A 19,825-nucleotide genomic window follows, 5' to 3' on the forward strand; every position below is an offset into this window, starting at 1 on the left:
TATGTAGAGAGAGAATGACTGTTTGCATGTGCATTTCGAGTGGAGAGACGGAGGTGTGTGTGTGTGTGTGTGTGTGTGTGTGTGTGTGTGTGTGTGTGTGTGTGTGTGTGTGTGTGTGTGTGTGTGTGTGTGTGTGTGTGTGTGTGTGTGTGTGTGTGTGTGTGTGTGTGTGTGTGTGTGTGTGTGTGTGTGTGTGTGTGTGTGTGTGTGTGTGTGTGTGTGTGTGTGTGTGTGTGTGTGTGTGTGTGTGCATGCTTGTGCGCGCATGCTTGTGCTTGTGCGCGCAAGCATGCTTGTGCGTGCAAGCATGCTTGTGCGTGTGTGCATTGGGGGAGAGGAGGCGGGTGGGAGGATAGTGTGCAGGAGAGACAGGAGGGGGGGGGACTAGTGCTGCAGTGGAGAGCAGTGAGAGGAGAGACTGCAGTCTCTGCTTATGGTGGAGATCAGAGTATGTTAGCTCAATAGCCCCTACCAGTTCTTCATATTGAATGGGCTCGGCTGCAAGGGGGGAAATTACATTTGAAGGGTAAGATTTGTTTTGTCTCGCTTTATGCCTAAATGGGATTTAATGATACAACATTAAGAAATGCATTCGAAAATAGACGCCGGTCTATCTGAAATTAACTTTAATAAAAATTCTTATTTCTTTTGATTGTTTAAAGTGAACTATTCTTAGCCCTCTGTGTCTGGAGATGCTTTGGAGATCCTTGTACTGTATGTCAGCGTGGCTTGGACGTTATGGAGCATTAATATACAGTGTTTGCGGCTGATTGGTGCTGGCCAGTCGGTGCTGAAATCTAAAGGCTGATAAGAGCTGAGTGCCAATGGAGCAGGGGGCAAACCGCCAAACACGTACGGGGATGCACATACAGTAGATGTGGTCGCTTTATCTCTCCTGTTCTTTATCGACTCTTCTTTAAATGAGAAAGGACCCATCCTTTCTCATTTGAAATGGCTTTGCATTTGAAAGTTATAGAAGTTTCGCTGTTGGGTCATTGTGAAAGTGGATCAATGGGAGGGAAGGAATGTTGTAACTGAGGGTTAGGAATTTATATTGCTGTTCTTCTCCAACAGAAATCTGGTTTTATTAGAATTTCAGGTGTGTTTCCTCACTGGTGCCTGTGCCTGTTTTCTTCAGGAAAGTAGATGACAATACTTTTTACTATCATATTATTTCTTTGGGTATGTGGCCAAAAGGGTATGTGGGTGTGTGTGGGTATGTGCAAAGGAGAGCCATGTTACAGATAAACTTTCATCTCAGTCTGGAACACAGCTAGAGAGCAGACACCTTGTGTCCATGCCAACCTCAGTCGTGATTTGCGTCCAGACCTGGACCAATTGGTTATTTGATTGGTTGGCCATTCTGGTTCAAGGCAGGTGGAGAGTGACTCTGGACAGCACGCTGACACTACGAGAATTGCTTAGCAACAATGGATCGCTTGGCCTGCTGCATGCATGTATCTGTGTGCAACACAGAGTTCTGTTTGTAACACAGACTAGACCAGGATTTGAGACAATTTGGACATTTTATAGACATGTTGAGAATGCAAAGAATAGCCATTTGTGGCCTATGAGCCACTGAGAATGAGGTTCCATCATCATTGTTTCTAGAACAAGACATACAGTAGCATTAGCATATAGCGTGCATGCTAAACTTGTATGTGCTCTACATAGACATATCGATCCATAACATGGCCCTAAAAATCAGAGTTTCACAACATACAGAATATGTCAGACATGGCACACCAATACACCAGATGTTTGTGTTAGTCAGCTGCAAAATCCAGCACTCACTTGTCGTCTTTGCTCGTTTAGATGGTGACAAGAAATGATATGATGGTCGGCTATAGTGAGACAGATTGTTTCTCTCTCTCTCTGTCTGGGGTTTTAGCAGGAGATGAAAATCCTCAAAGCTTACAGGACTTGTGAGCTATGGAGAAATGCACACATGCACTCGCTCACTCACGCACGCACATATACACATGATACAGACTATATTTGTCTTGTCTTGATACCTCCTCGTCACTTTTTTTCAATAAGTGCATGCATGTTAACCACTTAAACCATATATCCCCAGTGGTCTAACCTGGTCCCCTCCTTTTCCCCTGTACACCAACAGGGGACACTGATAAAGCTGAAAAGTCGACAAGCTCATAATACAATGTCACATGTTGTGAGCTTAGATCTGCTATGTTTGCACAATGTTCACATATTATGACATGCCCATAATTGGGACGCTATAGGGTTCATGTGGTTGACCTAAAATAATTTATTTGAGGTCATATCAAATCAAGGAAAAGGGGAGATTGGATGTACAGTAACATACCTCTGTTGGTCCTGGGAAATCCATTGCGCTCACTGCCTGGTCTGTCATTGATTGTGTGAGAAATGGATCTATGCAGCCACTTCTGCAAACATGATTACGCCACTGACGTCTTGTCTTTAGATTTCTTGCTCCTTATTGTAATGATTAAAAGGGCGACCCACCGACCATCTCTAAGGCATCTAGAAGTCTACATATAATCCCTTTTGGGTGGTGGGTGAACACATCAGTGATAGGTTACCATGCATTCTGAAGTTTATTACACATCACACAGAGTAATATATACTGTAGATCTATGACATCCTTAGTAGATTATGGAAACCATGATAAGAACAGAATGAGCAGGACCACGCTTGCATCTCGTATCATATTGTGCGTACAGTCAGTCCCTCTGATACAGTAGTAGACATGGTTATCAATATGCTTATGCAGCTATATGTGTCATCTGAGTCAGGCAGCTGATGCCGTATTACAACACTGAAGGCAACAGATAGACAGTGGCCATGGGGGAACATATTGTCAATTATTCTTAGCTATACTGAGTGGGTGTGTGAGTTGGAGATAGCTAAAGGCACTCTCCGTGTCAAATGTCCTGGTCAAATGTGTCCCTAACTTATTTCCACTCCAATAACTGGACTTTTATCCCACAATTTTTGTAACCCATTTCTACTGTGCCAATTTCTTAAACTGTAATTCTGGGCACTATAGAGTACCGCAGTCCCTCCCCCTTTCAGAAAAACGAGTGGCCCAGGAAATGAAAACCCAATGCATTCTCCCATCGGCACTTCGTATTTAATTTATTTAAAGACGGTTACGCCGCGGACAAAGCCAACTCGGATCGTGACAAATCATGACAATGAACACAATGTTTTGGGCCGATCAAATAATTTATAAGACGAAAAACAAAACAAATAGTGTTGTCTCCTGACTTTCTTTTCTTCTTTCTAATGATTTGATCGGCCCAAAACATTGTGTTCATTGTCATGATTTGTCACGATCCGAGTTGGCTTTGTCCGCGGCGTAACCGTCTTTAAATAAATTAAATAAGAAGTGCCGATGGGAGAATGCATTGGGTTTTCATTTCCTGGGCCACTCGTTTTTCTGAAAGGGGGAGGGACTGCGGCGCTCTATACTCTCCCTCTGCCAACCTGCAGGGGAGAGCCCCGAACTGAGCTCATGTTTCCTTCAATGCATGAGGAGTGAGCAGGCTGCTTCTTATCACCCGACAGGGGGGAGTTTCCCCGGTAGGAAGTAGCGCATGGAAGGAACACGTTATTCCAACCAGTTCCTTTCCCCTCCATCAGGGGAAAGCAGCATAGAGACCAGGAATACATTATTTAAATACTAGACAAAAGGCCTGTGTAATGCCTGAGGTTGACAACAGTATTACAAATTAAAACGTTTGTAAATGCATGTTGTAGTCGCTTTAACATTATAAGAGAGCTGTCTGACGCTTATATACCTGTCTTGTAACGGAGCGTATAACCTAGAACTGGCCAGCCTGTAGTAGGCAATAATTTTGCGCTTTTCCAAAGTCAGTCAAATATATTTGCAGTGTTTCAGATCAAGATTGTTTTCTGTGCCTATTAGATAAGAAAAATAAATGTGGTCTTGGTATCGACTGGGTCATGCCCCCCGTCGGTCTCGACTCTGACTCAACCCCTCCCACACTCGGTCTTGATTGGTCTTGCTTTAGGTGGACTTGCCTATAACACAACTGCCACATCTAGCCTATACCACACACATTCATTGAAAAAGATTGCAGTAGAAGTGACAATTTGTTATAAATGTCCACACACAGATAAAGCATGGACACAAATATTTGAGTTGCAGTAAAGGTTACATTCACAAACTCATGGATATGTCCTCATTGGGAATCCCTAGTTATCTAAAGTTTAGATAACTAGGGATGCCCAAAGGTACTAGGCTAGATGTGGCAGTGATAGAGCCTAAGACTGCTTGTTGAAGGGTTTAGATTCTAAACCCTTCAACAAGCAGTCCTAGGCTGTATCACCAGGGGAAACAAAGTTCTTATAGTCTTGCACTGCTGCTTGGGGTTGAAGCACTCTCTGTACTTGTTCTCATGGTGCCTGTTCACGGGAGGGGCCGTCAGGTTGGCTGTACAACTGTCAACTACAGTACCATACATTGACGATAGTAGTTGACACACACACACACACACACACACACACACACACACACACACACACACACACACACACACACACACACACACGTACGCTCACACACGCACATGATCTTGTAAATGACTATACTGTACATGTATTCCCCTTATGTTTCGTATATTCTGCATTGAGATTTGAGTGATTTATTGTGAATAGAATTCCGTTGATGGCTGACGGCTGTCAAATTTCTCTGCTGCGTGTTGTAGTGAATGGTGTGGATAATTTTACAATCTTTCCTTTAGACTACAGCATCAACATCAACCACCTCCATCAGCTGTAAATGCTGTTGTCACTCATGGTGATGCAAATAACGGACAGGATAATGTGATGCTCACTTGCAGGCCTGAGAGTCAAATTGATTTTGTCAGCTGTTTGCGGTGTATTGGATTTCGAGAGAATGGGAGGCATGGAAGACATAGGCATCCATCCTGCAGAGTTATTTCATCATACTTTGGTTTGTGGTCAGTCAGACTGACTGGAAGTCTCCATATCTATTAGACTTTAGTTTTGTTATGATATGTAGTTTTTGGCATATTTTCTCGTAGAATGTTTCAGTAGAATGTGACTTACCGGTATATTCTTTTCTTCTTTTTATACTGTCTAGACTTGTGGCCGTTGGCCACCAGCCTACTTGGGAACAATGCAAGTTGGGAACCTATTATGGAATACCTGTTGTCATAGCACCCGTTTTAACCATCTGTCTGTGTCCCTTTTGTGCCCATATAATGGAGATCTCTGTATCTGTCTGCACTTGCACATAATCGGGTGAATGTGTACAGACTCCATGGTTCAATTAACAGTCTGGATTTTGCTGTGTCGCTCTCATTTGGCAGGACAAACATGAACATTATGCTGTCACTATGCCACTATTAAGATTAAGCCCACAGAAACTATTGAGGTCTCCTTCAATTGGCAGAATTGTAGTCTAATCAGAGTAATCAGCCAAAACATGAAGCAGCCTGTTATAGAGCCACCATGAGGAGGTCAATTAATATAGACATCTAGACATACACAGGGACATATTGTAAGGCGTGAAAACATAATCATCACACCTGGCTGTTCTGTCCTGGTGGAGTTCATTACTTGTATCCTAGGTGATGTCGGACAGAGACAGAGCCATAAAAACATCTCGTCTCAAAAGGCATAACATACTTTTGATTGTGAGAAAACATGGTGTGCATTCACATAACTCCAATACTCATACACTTTGTGTGTATGATCATTGTACTGTGCACATACTATCTGTAACGTTTGCCTGCCGCTATTTAAGTGTGTTCATTGTGCCTTTGTACTGTACTGGCTTGTGGTCCCGTCCTGCACAAAATCATTACATTTTCTAAATGACATCCTTAGTGAATAGTTTCTCAACAACTCTGTGTCCCCCTTTTACTGACCTTTCAAATGCTTTCAGACACTTAAAATGTCCTGGAAAGCATCTGTCTTATTCTAGATTTTAGCTATAATATATACTGTAGCAACATACGTGTTTCAGAAAACTGGCATTTTTACAATCAGCCTTGGGTCTAATTGGGCCTGTTCGAAAGTCATCTGCTGTGTTAACTGACCAGAAAGTGGTGCCATGGGGCTCTGTCCGTGGATAGTTTTTTTGGGACTGTAGGTCGCAGATTACTATGAAAACCTGAAAAACCTGTCAGTCTGTCAATCCATCAGTTCGTCCGTCACGCCACCATATATGGCCGTCAGTCCGTCACGCCTCGTGACACGTCACGCCACCATATATGGCTGTCAGTCCGTCACGCCTCGTGACACATCACGCCACCATATATGGCTGTCAGTCCGTCATGCCTCGTGACACTCCAGCCATACATGGAGAAAACTGGATCATCACCTAGATCTGCATACAGTATATGGAACCGGCCAGCAACTCTACATCTGACTTCAAAGCTCAAACCCTTAGATCTCCATATATGGAGCTGTCCTGTTCTGACATTCCATAATCCTTTCATCCTTCCCCACCCGTCCTTCCTCTTCGATGTCTCCCTTTTGACTGATACCTGTCCATTCAAACTCTAGACGGGCCCTCCCCAAAGTTATTAATGCAGCTAGGCGGAAGCAAGCTACTTCCTACTGCTAGATCATGGCAATATCCTGTACATGCAAATCTCAAACAAACATAATCATTGTACCGTACCCTCTATATAGTATATAATGGGAGAGTAGGCTTAACTTAAAGGAGAATTCCCGGGGTAGCCGTTTTCTTACCGTAATCTGACGATAATATATCCATTAACCACTGGTAGAGGTGTATATACTGTATATATACTATACTGTATATATCCTTCTCTAGCACAATGTAGCTCTGAGCAGGGAGTCGGTCGCCGTAGATGGAAGCCCATTTGGGACAAAACTCTGTGAACGCATTTCAGACATAATGAACGTCAGATATTAACGGAAAAAATGGTTTTAACGAGCGATCTAAATATTGAAGCGATTTAGAGATGGACTCTCCGTGCACGGTAGAGGCACAGTTTGCCTCTACCAGTGGTTAATGGATATTATCGTCAGATTCCACTATAAGAAAACTGCTACCCTGGAATTCTCCTTTAACCTTAACTTTGCACAGGGTGAGTCACTGGTACTGTACTGTACTTCATCATTTAAGGACAAACTGAGACAGCTCCTCATATACAGTATATGCACTTTTTACCCTGCAGTACAACATCAATTATCGTCTAAATTTAAAAAAGAATAGGTATACTGCTGACTGTCCAAAGAACTATGGAATTGCAGGAGCTTATCTCAGTTCACTATTTTAAAGCAATTAAGGGTTAAGTCATAGAGGACAATTATATGCAGATCTGCAATGTAAACATGTTTTGGTCCTGATTTTTATTTTTGAGGGGCGCTAGCCCCTTCTATATACAGGTTTAATGTTTGTTTTTAGTTCATTGTTTGTTTTAAAAACGCCATTGACAATGAAGAGAAATTAATGTTTTTTTTTCGTCCCTAACACAAACCTTAAATCCCATGAAAAATAAAAAAATATTTAATGTTTGTTTTGACCATGTTTGTTTTGTTTTGTTTTACATCACCTAATCATAGCAACATGAGTTAGACTTTAATATATTAGCGCCCCTCACTTCACACGGGTGTGATTTGTAATAATGTTAGAGGCCTAGTCTGTACTAATATTTATGTGCCTACCTTTGCTGATGTTTTTGGCCAGTTCTCTCTTGAAAAATAGATTATTTTATGTCATTGAAACTAAACCTGGTTAAATAAATAATAAATAATAAATAAACTAAAGCAGCAATTAATTAAAAGGCAATGAACCTGATACTTGGCACCAAAATCGTTTTGATTCTAAAACGATGTCTCCTGAGTCCTGATGTCTCCCGCTCTCCCATTTTGTCCTTGTGTGCTTCAGGGACTGAGTGCCTAGTCTGTCACAATGAAGTTTAACTTGTTCAAGAAGAAGCCAGAGGCCATGGTGGCTGCAGAGCCCACCGGGGCCACCACCGTGACAATGGCCCCCGGACTTACCATGGCCCCTGCAGTCGTCTCCACCATAGTGGCCGACACTGCTCCCGGCTCTGGCTCTGGCAACAACACGGAGATCAGCAAGAACGACATGTTTGAAGAGATCAAAGCAAAGTTCTTGAATGAAATTGATAAAATTCCACGTAAGTTGCGTAACGATAATCCTGCCTCCCATCCATTTACACTCACAGAGGCTACATTCTTCTGACATTGATCAAATGTTTGATATACTGTAGCCAGCGTAGGTTGTTTGACTTCAGTTCTCTCTGTGTGGTTTATATGTTCTAGTGCCTCCATGGGCTCTTATTGCCATAGCTGTGGTGGCAGCCTTGCTCATCCTCACCTGCTGCTTCTGCATAATCAAGAAATGCTGCTGCAAGAAGAAGAAGAACAAGAAAGGAAAGAAGGGAAAGGACGGCTTCAACATGAAGAACATGCAGGGCGAGGTATGAGTGCCTTGTGTTTCATACACACTCACCCGCAGCACCTAAGGGTGAATCTCAGGGTAACAGTCAAGATGTTTTGGCGTTACACAGTGATTTCTAACTTTTCCCAGAATGTTTTCCATTGTATTATTACGCTACAACCTGTTTGTACGGAGCCCCTAAGTGGCCATGGTAAGTCCGGACAAGAAGTTATCTCCTCCGGACAAGATGTTATCTCGTCCAGACAAGATGTTATCTCGTCCGGACAAGATGTTATCTCGTCCGGACAAGATGTTATCTCGTCCAGACAAGATGTTATCTCGTCCGGACAAGATGTTATCTCGTCCAGACAAGATGTTATCTCGTCCGGACAAGATGTTATCTCGTCCGGACAAGATGTTATCTCGTCCAGACAAGATGTTATCTCGTCCGGACAAGATGTTATCTCGTCCAGACAAGATGTTATCTCGTCCGGACAAGATGTTATCTCGTCCGGACAAGATGTTATCTCGTCCAGACAAGATGTTATCTCGTCTGGACAAGATGTTATCTCGTCCGGACAAGATGTTATCTCGTCCGGACAAGATGTTATCTCGTCCAGACAAGATGTTATCTCGTCCGGACAAGATGTTATCTCGTCCGGACAAGATGTTATCTCGTCCAGACAAGATGTTATCTCGTCCGGACAAGATGTTATCTCGTCCGGACAAGATGTTATCTCGTCCGGACAAGATGTTATCTCGTCCGGACAAGATGTTATCTCGTCCGGACAAGATGTTATCTCGTCCGGACAAGATGTTATCTCGTCCGGACAAGATGTTATCTCGTCCGGACAAGATGTTATCTCGTCCAGACAAGATGTTATCTCGTCCGGACAAGATGTTATCTCGTCCGGACAAGATGTTATCTCGTCCAGACAAGATGTTATCTCGTCCGGATGCCTCTGAATGATATGATTTACAGAGTTCTTCTTTTTGAGATGTGTTTAGCTAACATTCTTTGGTCTTTCACCAGCAGCTCTTTCTGTAGGCCAGACTTTGAAGGACACAAAGGAGAGCTCTCTTCCCCTTCATTTACTTGATGTTGTTCTGGTGGTCATTTAAAATTTAAAGTGTGACGTACTCCATTGTGGTAGGCGGTGAAAAATGACACACACTGTTATAAGGTGGCAGGGTTTAATGGGTAAGGGGCATGTGGAAAATGACCAGTCTTGTCCCTGGTGTGATGATGTCTTAGATATACTGCAACCTCTAGGGCAACAGATATACTGCAAGTGCAAGACCCACAGACACTTTAGAAATGAAGACAGACAAAAAAAAACAGGGGATAAAACTAATGATTAATTCCTTATTTAATACATTGGCATGCCCATGGAGATTTTCCTCCACCAATGACAGTTAATTAAAACAACCAATTAATTGTGTCCGCAATGTGAATAACTGTCCCTGGCTGGACACGTGACAGGGTAATTCCTCAGCACAGAAAATGAGTGTGTCATTTCTCATCCTGTGGTGGTGGTATAAGTGGTGTTACTGGTGGTGGTGATGCTGACTGCCTTTTTTTTGTAGCGTGTTTGGTCCTCGTGTCTTGTGAGTTGAACCTCTCCCTCTCTCTGCTCTCCTCCTTTTTCCGCTTTTGTGTCTGTCTTGTGTGTGCCTCGTGTTTCTTGACTGTGGTGGACCCTATAATCTACGGTAGGTGGATAGCTCACACTGAAGCTCTCTTGCCACTGGGCGGAGAAGGGTTTCATGGAATGAAAGTTGTAGCTTCCTTTACCTTTTTCCCCCCAATCTTTTTTATTATTATTTTTTTATTTATAATTTTGGTTATGACAGCTTGAGAATGTAACAATTGGAAAGCTATGATGTGCTCCATAAACCCCAGAGAGGAGAGTCTAACCATCTAACACATTGTTCCTGAGACAATGTATCTGTATATGTAAACTCACACCAATATTAAAAGTATTGGATCTAGACGTGATATGCAAGACACGTTTAACACGATTAATCTATGCATGTGGTAAAAGAAAAAAGGGCATGGTTGGTTGTTTGGGAGACAGTGGAACGCTACTAATAAAGCTGCATGAAAAGAAAAAGGAAATGTTTTTTTTTATTGCACCAGAACTGTTATACCCAAGGCTGGCCTTAGATAAAGCAGGAGCAGTGAGCAAAACCTGGCTTTTACCTTGGAAATAGCGACTGCAATAATTTAAAAAAAAAAAAACTAAAAAAGAAAAACTAAGAAAAAGGCTTTCTGTGCCCTTTAATCATTAACCATTTACTGTAATAATGGTGAGCTGAGTAGAGAGTGGCGTTTTATGGTTGCATATCAAGGTATACAGGCCCCTTTTTGCAGTAAATAGTTCTGGACATAATCTTACTGCAAAAAACATGCCTGGTGGGTGAATTAAAACACAAATTGAACTCCAGTTGCAAATAAATAAAATACATGGTCGGGTCACTATCTGAAAGCCCTGTCTTGCCCTGAGAAGTATGTCTTATTTTCCTATCATTCTATTGGCATTGGCTGTTGTTAGCTAGTTCCTTAAGGGTTCTCAGTAAATTTACGCATGTTCATTCTGTGAAATCAAAGATTGTAACAATCTGCACCTAATATGATCAATATTAGTATTAACAAAATATTAATTTAAAATATTAAATGAGAAAACAAAACAAAAACAAGGTGTTATCAGATTTCATTGAAAAAGGATCACATTTCTTCTCCCTCTGGGTGGAACTAGCATGCAATACCTCCACTGTCTCTGGCTGACTCTGTCACTGAACGGCACAAGCATGTTGAAGGAGCTGCCAAATGGGAAAAAAGAAATAAAAACACACAGTGAAGACGGGAGGTGTACTAACACAATTATTAATGAATCGCCCATAGACGTTTGCAAAGTTATAACTGCTCAATCCGACTGAATTACATGGTATGCCATCAGGTGCCTCAGGTGCCGCTCTACATAAACTCCTGGAGGCCCAGTGTCTGTGGCATGCTGTTATGGGGCACTCCCATCTTCTGACACCTGGTCCCCTTTTCCTTTGACACTCTCTATGTTGTGTCATCTTCACACCACAGAAACACCAGGAAGATGATGACGAGGAAGGAGAGACTGGACTGACAGAGGAGGAGAAGGAGGAAGAAGTAAAAGAGGAAGAGAAACTGGGAAAGCTGCAGTATTCAATAGAGTATGACTTTGATAACACAAAGGTCTGTGAATCATTACTTGTATTTCTGTTTTTTCTCAGCATTTTTGAGGGGCGGCTATAATGTAGTGTTTTGTCCCACAAACATCACCCCCCCCCCCCAGCTTTAACTGTTTATACCTGAGTGCACGTAGCCTATACGGTAAGCATGCACACTTACAGCAGTAGGCTATGGCTCCAGCAGGCTACTGCCTGCACACAAGAAGAATGCCTCCTCCATCAAAGAACAGATTCATTCATGTTTGTCTGACTATTTTAAGTCTACTTTTGTGTTTGTGTCTAAAACTCACACACTATTTAACAATAGGCTTAGGCTATATCAGCTGTTCTGTGTGCATGCTGTGGTGCGCACGTGCACGCGCGTGCATGTGATGTCATTAAAACACTGTGGTACCAGTAAAAAAAAACACCATGACACCACTGGTTTGGACACGTACATAGGAGGGATAGTGAGTATATCAGTAGAAGGATGTTGAGGTTGGAACTGCCAGGCAGGAGGCCTAGAGGAAGACCAAAGAGAAGATTTATGGATGTAGTGAAATATGAAATGAAATATGGTGTGAGAGAAGAGGAGGCAGAGGCCAGGGTGAGATGGAGGCAGATGATTCGCTGTGGCGACCCCTGAAGGGAAAAGCAGAAGCATTCAGAAACATGCTGGTGATATTACAGCAAATCCAGTCAAACAATATGCAGGCAACATTCATCTACTGTACAAGACACTCTTATCCAGTGACTTAGAAAGTGTAATGTTACTATTTGGCCTGATCACTTGAAGAAACGGCAGGGTAAATCATTTAAAAATATTTACGCAAGTGATACAAATTAACGAGAATAGGAGGTAGACATCACGCTAGCAACTGTCCATTTGCTATAAACAACATCTAAATAACATTCTTAGCATTTTGGTCAAGCAAACATGTCTCTCTAAACAATATTATGTGAGCAAACCAACATAGTGCATATTACTGTATAAAGCATCCATCCAAAAATAGATGACAAGATACAAGGCAAATCACGACAGTCTGAAGAGTTATGTTCAGATTGTGGTCTTATTCCAGTCAAATAAAAAGTGATTGAGTGAGGTTGTCAGATGATATTGTATAAACCAATGTGTGGATTTCCTTGGGCAGCAGTGAGATGGACGAGTGAGGTGAATGAACCCAGAAATGTTGGGTTGGTCTCTGATAAACGTGTCTCTCCACTGACCTGCTCCCCATTTATTTTACTATAGCTCACAGTCGGCATCCTTCAAGCGGCAGACCTAATCTCCATGGATGCAGGCGGAGCCTCTGATCCTTACGTTAAGGTCTACATCCTCCCGGACAAGAAGAAGAAGTTTGACACCAAGGTCCACAAGAAAACGCTGAACCCTGTTTTCAATGAGACATTTGTATTCAAGGTAGGTCCCTTTGACTTGTACGGTATACCTGCAATTTGGAGGAAAATGAGTTTATTGTACTGTACAGAGAGTAGACACAATACAAAAAACCCATTGTGTTTTTAGCAAATTTACGCCCAGGTGTAAATAAAGTGGCTAAAGGAGGGTGTATTTTCAGTACGATCAATCTCACGTGCCATTCATCAAAGGTGGCGCACCTGCCTTCATCTGTGCCTATCACGGCATTTCGCAAGTCGTTCGCTGGGTGTCGCCTGGTGTAATAGAACATGCACGCCCACTTCACGCCATCTAACCTCGGCTGAAAAACGTCATATCATAACCTGCAAAATGCACAGATCTCTAAGCTGAACGTGGCACCGTATGAACTTGTGGATCAGCTTATTTTGGCAAGCGAGTCTCTCGCAATGGATGAACTGACTGAACGTTTTAAAGTAGACTCGAGTCGCACTTAAGTTAATTTAATTTATTTAAAGGTATATTCATTGATTTCACTTAATTCAAATATCACTGTTTTGTTGTGATAATCCTCCCTACTGTAGAGTGTGTTGACCATATAAGGAGTTCCTCCCTGTCCCCAGTTAACCCCTGGGGGTCAAAAAACCTTTCGTTTCGATTCGATTTTGGCTAGGTGGCTCAGCCTTCGTCCAATGAGGATAGAGAGGGCCTTCTGCCAATCATGATCGAGCGGGGGCGGGCCTTGCTGTTGGCCTGTCGCGTGTTCCCCCCACTGTAGTCTTGTTACCGGGGCGGACCGTGGGTTTTTTCCAAATCACTGAACGCTCCTTTAAGTTCAACCTCAAGACCAAGCCAGGCTATTGGCAAGGATATTATAAAAGCCCCTATCTATTGAATAGTTGCTCACTCACCTTAATTTGCAGAGGTAAAACAGATATGATATTCTTTTTATCAGGGCTGCATTGATTTATGAGGGGAAGTCCGTCTTTTGGATTAGGCTACTATCATATCACTGTCTGTCTGATTGCCTGGTGAATGGATTTGTTCTGGTGTCTGGACACGTAGCTATTTCAACCATATGGTATATCCTTCCTTATTAGAGGTGAGTTGGCTATAGGCCTACTAGAATAAATGTGTTCATTTGATGATGTCATCAATAGTATTCAAATGATTCGCGTCACAGTGAAAAAATAATGATTCTACTATTCCACACCTAACATGGGAATGGGAAATATCGGTACACTCAAAATATGAGCATAAATCGGGGCCAATACTACTATATCCTGTTTTGCTCCAAATCCACACTACTGTATGTCATGAACCACATGAACCCATGCGTCCCTATTCTGGAGCAAACATTCAGTGAAAATAGTAGTTAATAGTAGTTATTTTTTACAAGGGGAAAAAGGAGGGTACCTACTGTAGGTATAGAGCTCTGGGGTACCCCAGGTAAATAAATAAGTGGTTAAGTAAATATTTAGTATCTCCGATGGTTTTGTGAAAAACCACTGCCTGCCTGTCTCTCTTGGCGTGTGGACATGATGGAACCACCACACCCTGTCTGCTTTCTCTGGCTGCTGTATACCCAGTACCCACTAGCCCATCCTCTCTAATGAGGTCCTTTGAGACTCCAGATGCAGCTTTAGGTCAGAATGGAGGCAGTGTTTATCTGACAACTGGTACCAGCAGAATGAGTCCTTTTCGCTGTTCTCTCCCAAGTGAGTAACGGCTTTTGTACAGCCTTCATGACTTTTTCATTTTTCACATTCATTTCAGTTATTTTGTACTTCATGTCTCTTTTGTGTTTCCAGTGAAAGGCTATATACCAAGAGCACAATATCTAGATGGAGCTATCTTTCTCATTCATGGAAGGACTAGGACATAAGTAATCTTTTAATGCAGAATGCATCAAATATCCTCTTTCCACAGCTAAAAAAACCACAACATTTTCAAGTGATTCTGAACTATTAATGTCTGTTTTTATCACATCATCATAGGTACCCTATGAGGAACTGGGTGGGAAGGTATTGGTGATGTCTGTTTTTGACTATGACCGATTCTCCAAACACGACATTATTGGAGAGGTGAAGATCCCGATGAACAGCATTGACCTAGGAAAACCCATCGAAGAATGGAAGGATCTGGACAGTGCAGACCAAGAAGAGGTGCTGTTAACATAACAAAAATATACAGAGCTACAAGCTCACAACACATCGCAATGTGACACCTGTGGTCAATTTGTTGATACATTTAAAAACTTGTTATTTTTTGAACTGGCACTCAAGTAGTATTTATAAAATACTGTTATTTACCTGTCAGTATGATATGGTCAAACGTGATTTTTGAGAATGCATTGGGTGTTTAAGTTAAATAACTCAGAAACTACAAAACATTTCAAAGTAAAAAGTTCCAGCATGTCTCCACAGTAAGCTCAATTATAAAAAGTTCCAGCATGTGTCTCCACAGTAAATTATAAAAAGCGTGAATGGAGTTTCTAAAAGAAAAACATAATTTTTGATATCTCAAAGCAGTTTAATTAACTATTAGTATTGCCATTTTCTAATGAACATTTGTTCACTTGTTTGTCCCTGACTACCTGCATCCAACTGCTCCATATTTTAGCCAGAGAAGCTTGGAGATATCTGCATCTCCCTTCGTTATGTGCCAACTGCTGGTAAACTCACTGTCTGCATTCTGGAGGCCAAGAACCTAAAGAAAATGGACGCCTGTGGATTATCTGGTACAAGAAATACCATACTTATGTATTTCAAATCCCCTGTTTGTTTGTTTCTTTCTTTCTTTCTTTCTTTCGATTTGTGTTCCTTACCAAGGACAGAGATGCATTTTGTGTATACTGTAAGTTGATTTGTGAACAAAGTTGAGCTCATTGTTAAATGGATTAAACCTCTGAACGATAATTGACTTTGACTGCAGATCCTTACGTGAAGATCCAGCTCCTGCAGGGAGGTAAGCGTCTGAAGAAGAAGAAGACCACGGTGAAGAAGAACACACTGAATCCATACTACAATGAATCCTTCAGCTTTGAAATCCCTCTTGACCAGATGCAGGTACATTAGAGCCTTTGACATGGGCATGGCATATCGTCACTGTCAGACAGAAGCCTTGCATCTCCATATTTCAATTGTATGTTTTTATGTTGGGTTTCTTTGTTCCAGACCTTTTCTATTACCTTCTCTACACATTGGCCTTGAAAATCATACGCTAATGCTTTGAAAAGGGAAGAATGTTTGAATTCCTCTTTTGTGCTCCTCTCAGAAAATCTTGGTGGCGGTGACGGTGTTTGACTACGACAAGATCGGAAAGAATGACGCCATCGGGAAAGTCTTTATGGGCAGCAAGGCGTCTGGCTTGGGTCTGAAGCACTGGTCTGATATGACGTCCAACCCGCGCCGCCCCATCGCTCAGTGGCATCCATTACAGCCCGAAGAGGATATCGATGGCGAGCTGGCAAAACTGGCTGCTTCTGGCAAGAAGTAACTAACTTCACCAAAACTAACTAACCGACTAACTAACTCAAAACTCCCATCCCTTACATGTACTGCATGAAAACCCACCACTTGGCTATGGGTCGTGACCTCTCGGATCTCTGATCGGCAAAAAAAGAACTTGTAGAATATGCGTGAAAAAAAGAAGGGAAAAAAAGAGAGAAACATGAATAGTACTTTTTAAAGCACCGCCACATTTCACACAATAATGTAAGCAAGACTGAATGACTGGGTGACTGCTTTGTGGAAGGCAGACTTTGGAGTGTTTGTTTCAGTTGAACTTGCCTTTAGAAACAGATTCTCAGGTGGCTGACATGTGATGACAGGCTAAATGGAAGCAATGCAGGAAATCAAGCTTTGTTTAGTTTTTAGAGCATTATGCATGCTTTACTTAGTGTCCCACTGCTCTCCATACACCATGCCCAATATTATAACTTGCTAATAAGTGTGCTAGAACTTTCAGTAGAAAGTGCTGTAGTATTGGGCTATTTCTTGCATAAAATCTGTATTAAATATATTAATGTAAAAGGTTTAATTGAGATTGAAGTTAATGCAGGAATCCAGTTTAGAGTGTTTTTAAAGATGTCCAGGAGATTGCCTTCATTTCACCAACTCTGTTACAGTATATTCCCATTTGAGAAGATGCATATAATAGCATATGGCAGGGAAAACATAGTTCTCTCAGTTTTGTTTGTTTTATTTATTGTCAATTATTTGTCATCATTTTCTCAGTCCATGATGCCATGATGGCATGTCTATATTTGCTCCATGTCTTCTGATAGACCCACGTTGAGACCAGTGTATAAGGGTGCCTTTCCTAATTTGACACATTGTGAAATACAGTACGCACAGAGTTCGGTAGTTTTATTGGTAATTCAGAGCACTGCGATTTCTCTACGCAATGTGTTAATGAATGCTCCATTGTACTGCCGTGTCAGGTGTCACACAATCCACAAGCTCAGAAAGTGTCGCAAATGCGACCCATTGTGAACTTGTAGAAAGTATAAATCAGGCATAAAACTTAAAAGAATCTTTGGTCTGAACTAGCCTTTAGTAGGGAAAGATTTTACCTGGGTAAACCTCATCCTAACAGGGACACTATGAATGTGCTACAGTATGACATCTATCTTGAGCTTTGCTTGACCACTTGGATGTAAAACCTTACTTATCCATAGACAAGTAAGGATGATGGAAGGCTTACCGATGTTGTTTTAAAATCATTACAACTTTAATTTTGTTATGTTTTGGCACTTTTATTTTGATATCCATTGAACCGATCTGCTCATTGTGACAGTTGATTATATCATATCAACTTGTGTTGTTACACACTACAACTTTAATCAGCTGATATTTGCTGGTGAAATAACAATGTGGGGATTTCTGTGAAAGGGATGATTTTTATAGAGAACTGCATATAATTTGAAATGTTAAGATGTATAGTTCTTGCACTTTCTAAGGGTGTATTAAATCAATGCAACAGGTGGGTTTGTATAATCTGGACTTGACACATACTATGAAATCTTGTTGACCACCACACATAATGTGTACAGTAGGCATATATACAGACGCACTGTATATTTACAATGCCATTTGCTTGAAACAAATGGAGCTGCAAAAAACTAAGAAAATATATCTTTAAAAAAATACAAGCATGTATCATGCTTTGCTGTATTTCATGTTGTTTGGATCGCTTACCATTCATTCATTGGCCATAATGCTGTTTGTACCTGATCCCAAAGTACTGCAATATGGCAGTCTTTCAACCCAGAAACATTGTATTAGTTTGATGTGCAGAGGCTGTGGTTTGTTACTGGAGTTGAAAATGGTTTTGCACATAGGCTGATCGGTAGGATACTGATTGGCACCTTTGCCTCTGAGCTCCGTCTCACTTTCTCTCTTCCTTCTCTCAACCTTGTACATCAGTCAGATTTGTTAATAGCGCATGTAACTACAAAACTGTAAATAGCAGCATGTTTTAAAGAGGAACCATAATTAAATTGTGTATTTGTGTTTGTGTTCTCTGTCACTTTGATAATAAAATGGAGGAAAACAAATATGCACTGACTTGCAATGTTTATGTATTTTTCACTGAATGACTAGTATGAGACTTTAATATAGACCTATGTCTAAATAATCTAATTTTGATTTCACAGGCTGTTTTCAAGCCTGGAATTATGTCAGGGTTGCTTTTTTTAATCTTTCCACTTAGTTTGCATGCTTGTTTGAACATGTTTGTCAACATTTGTATGTGTCTATTGAGGTCTGTCAGTATACAGTATGTCTGGGCTACAAGTCAGTTTGTACTTGCGTTGGAATGTGTTGGTCGTTGAAAACCAGTACAAATATATATACTGTATATTACAAAAAGGAGAGTATTTATTAGCTCTTTGGTTTTATATCTATGTATACCGTAAGTGTTTCCTTCATCAACTCCTGCCAAATGGGTTTCAAGTTATTTACACTAGGCTACATTTTGATTTTCTCCAAGCATGGACTTGTAGCCCTTACTACTTTGTGTACCCTCTTATATAATTGCAATCCGGCCAACCCCACTTTACCCCAGCTTTATTTATCACATAGTGAACATATTAAATGTAAGCAAAACCAACATTTGTTTACAAATGCCAGGTCTGCTGTTCACAGTAGGATTTGTTTAAAGATCCAAATAAAAAAAAGGTTAAAATGGAGACATTCTTCTTTAGTTCTTCGAGCCCTTTAATCAAGCTGAATTTAACTTGATGGAAGTCAAATTCAGTTCACTGTTAGACTATAGTTAGTAATGGAAGGAAATACTTGTTACTTTATTGTAATTAATCTTTCACTTTACTTTTGAAAGTGTTCATTTGCAACATACTGTATATGAAGGTCATATACAGTATGCTTCAAAGGCTATGTCAGTCTATGCTATATATTATAACCTCTCTAACTTGCAGGCTCAGTAGAAAACATACTAATAGCCTGTACATACTTTGTATTATTTAGATCAGGTATGGTTTCAAATGTATAGCACGGAGTAAGGTTTTTTTTCTATGAGGCAGCTTTTATTTGGCTTTTTTTCAAGGTCATTCTATATATTGCATATATTTTTCTGACAATGAGCTGCCATGACATTCTGTTCACTTTCCATGTGACTAAGTGTATTTGCAATAGGACCAATATAACCTGTGTTTATATTATTATTACTGTTTCCTTTGTGAACGAGACAATGTGACACTGAGTGGGTCATTTGTCACCTTACTGCAATGCAGGCAACAAAATCCCGGTCTTCCTTTCTGTCTTGAGCAATGGGACAGAACCAAACGGTGCAGAAAAAAGCATTCTCAA

The 19,825-nt window shown here is 41.1% G+C and overlaps 1 protein-coding gene across 2 annotated transcripts; it reads left to right on the forward strand.

Annotated features, from left to right (window-relative positions):
- Positions 1-438: 438 nt before the first annotated feature.
- Positions 439-19,748, forward strand: LOC308323268 (synaptotagmin-2-like). 2 transcript variants are annotated; one of them, XM_080774987.1, is made up of 9 exons: positions 439-526; positions 7,898-8,153; positions 8,299-8,456; positions 11,514-11,645; positions 12,873-13,040; positions 14,993-15,160; positions 15,618-15,735; positions 15,930-16,063; positions 16,272-19,748. In XM_080774987.1, the coding sequence occupies exons 2-9, from the start codon at positions 7,922-7,924 to the stop codon at positions 16,491-16,493; spliced, it is 1,332 nt and encodes a 443-aa protein (XP_080631113.1). In that variant the 5' UTR covers positions 439-526; positions 7,898-7,921; the 3' UTR covers positions 16,494-19,748. The 2 variants fall into 2 exon arrangements, with proteins under 2 accessions (XP_080631113.1, XP_080631114.1); XM_080774988.1 differs by having other exon boundaries at positions 11,523-11,645.
- Positions 19,749-19,825: the final 77 nt, after the last annotated feature.

Source organism: Protomyctophum bolini, assembly GCF_963924005.1.
Source record: "Protomyctophum bolini genome assembly, chromosome: 2".
In the NCBI taxonomy this organism is placed as follows: domain Eukaryota; kingdom Metazoa; phylum Chordata; class Actinopteri; order Myctophiformes; family Myctophidae; genus Protomyctophum; species Protomyctophum bolini.

Excerpts from the sequence above, each read along its gene's own strand:
- LOC308323268 (XM_080774987.1), top strand. The coding sequence starts at position 7,922 with ATGAAGTTTAACTTGTTCAAGAAGAAGCCAGAGGCCATGGTGGCTGCA. Across the intron at positions 8,154-8,298 it reads TGAAATTGATAAAATTCCAC|TGCCTCCATGGGCTCTTATT; the intron begins GTAAGTTGCGTA and ends TATATGTTCTAG. Across the intron at positions 15,736-15,929 it reads GGACGCCTGTGGATTATCTG|ATCCTTACGTGAAGATCCAG; the intron begins GTACAAGAAATA and ends CTTTGACTGCAG.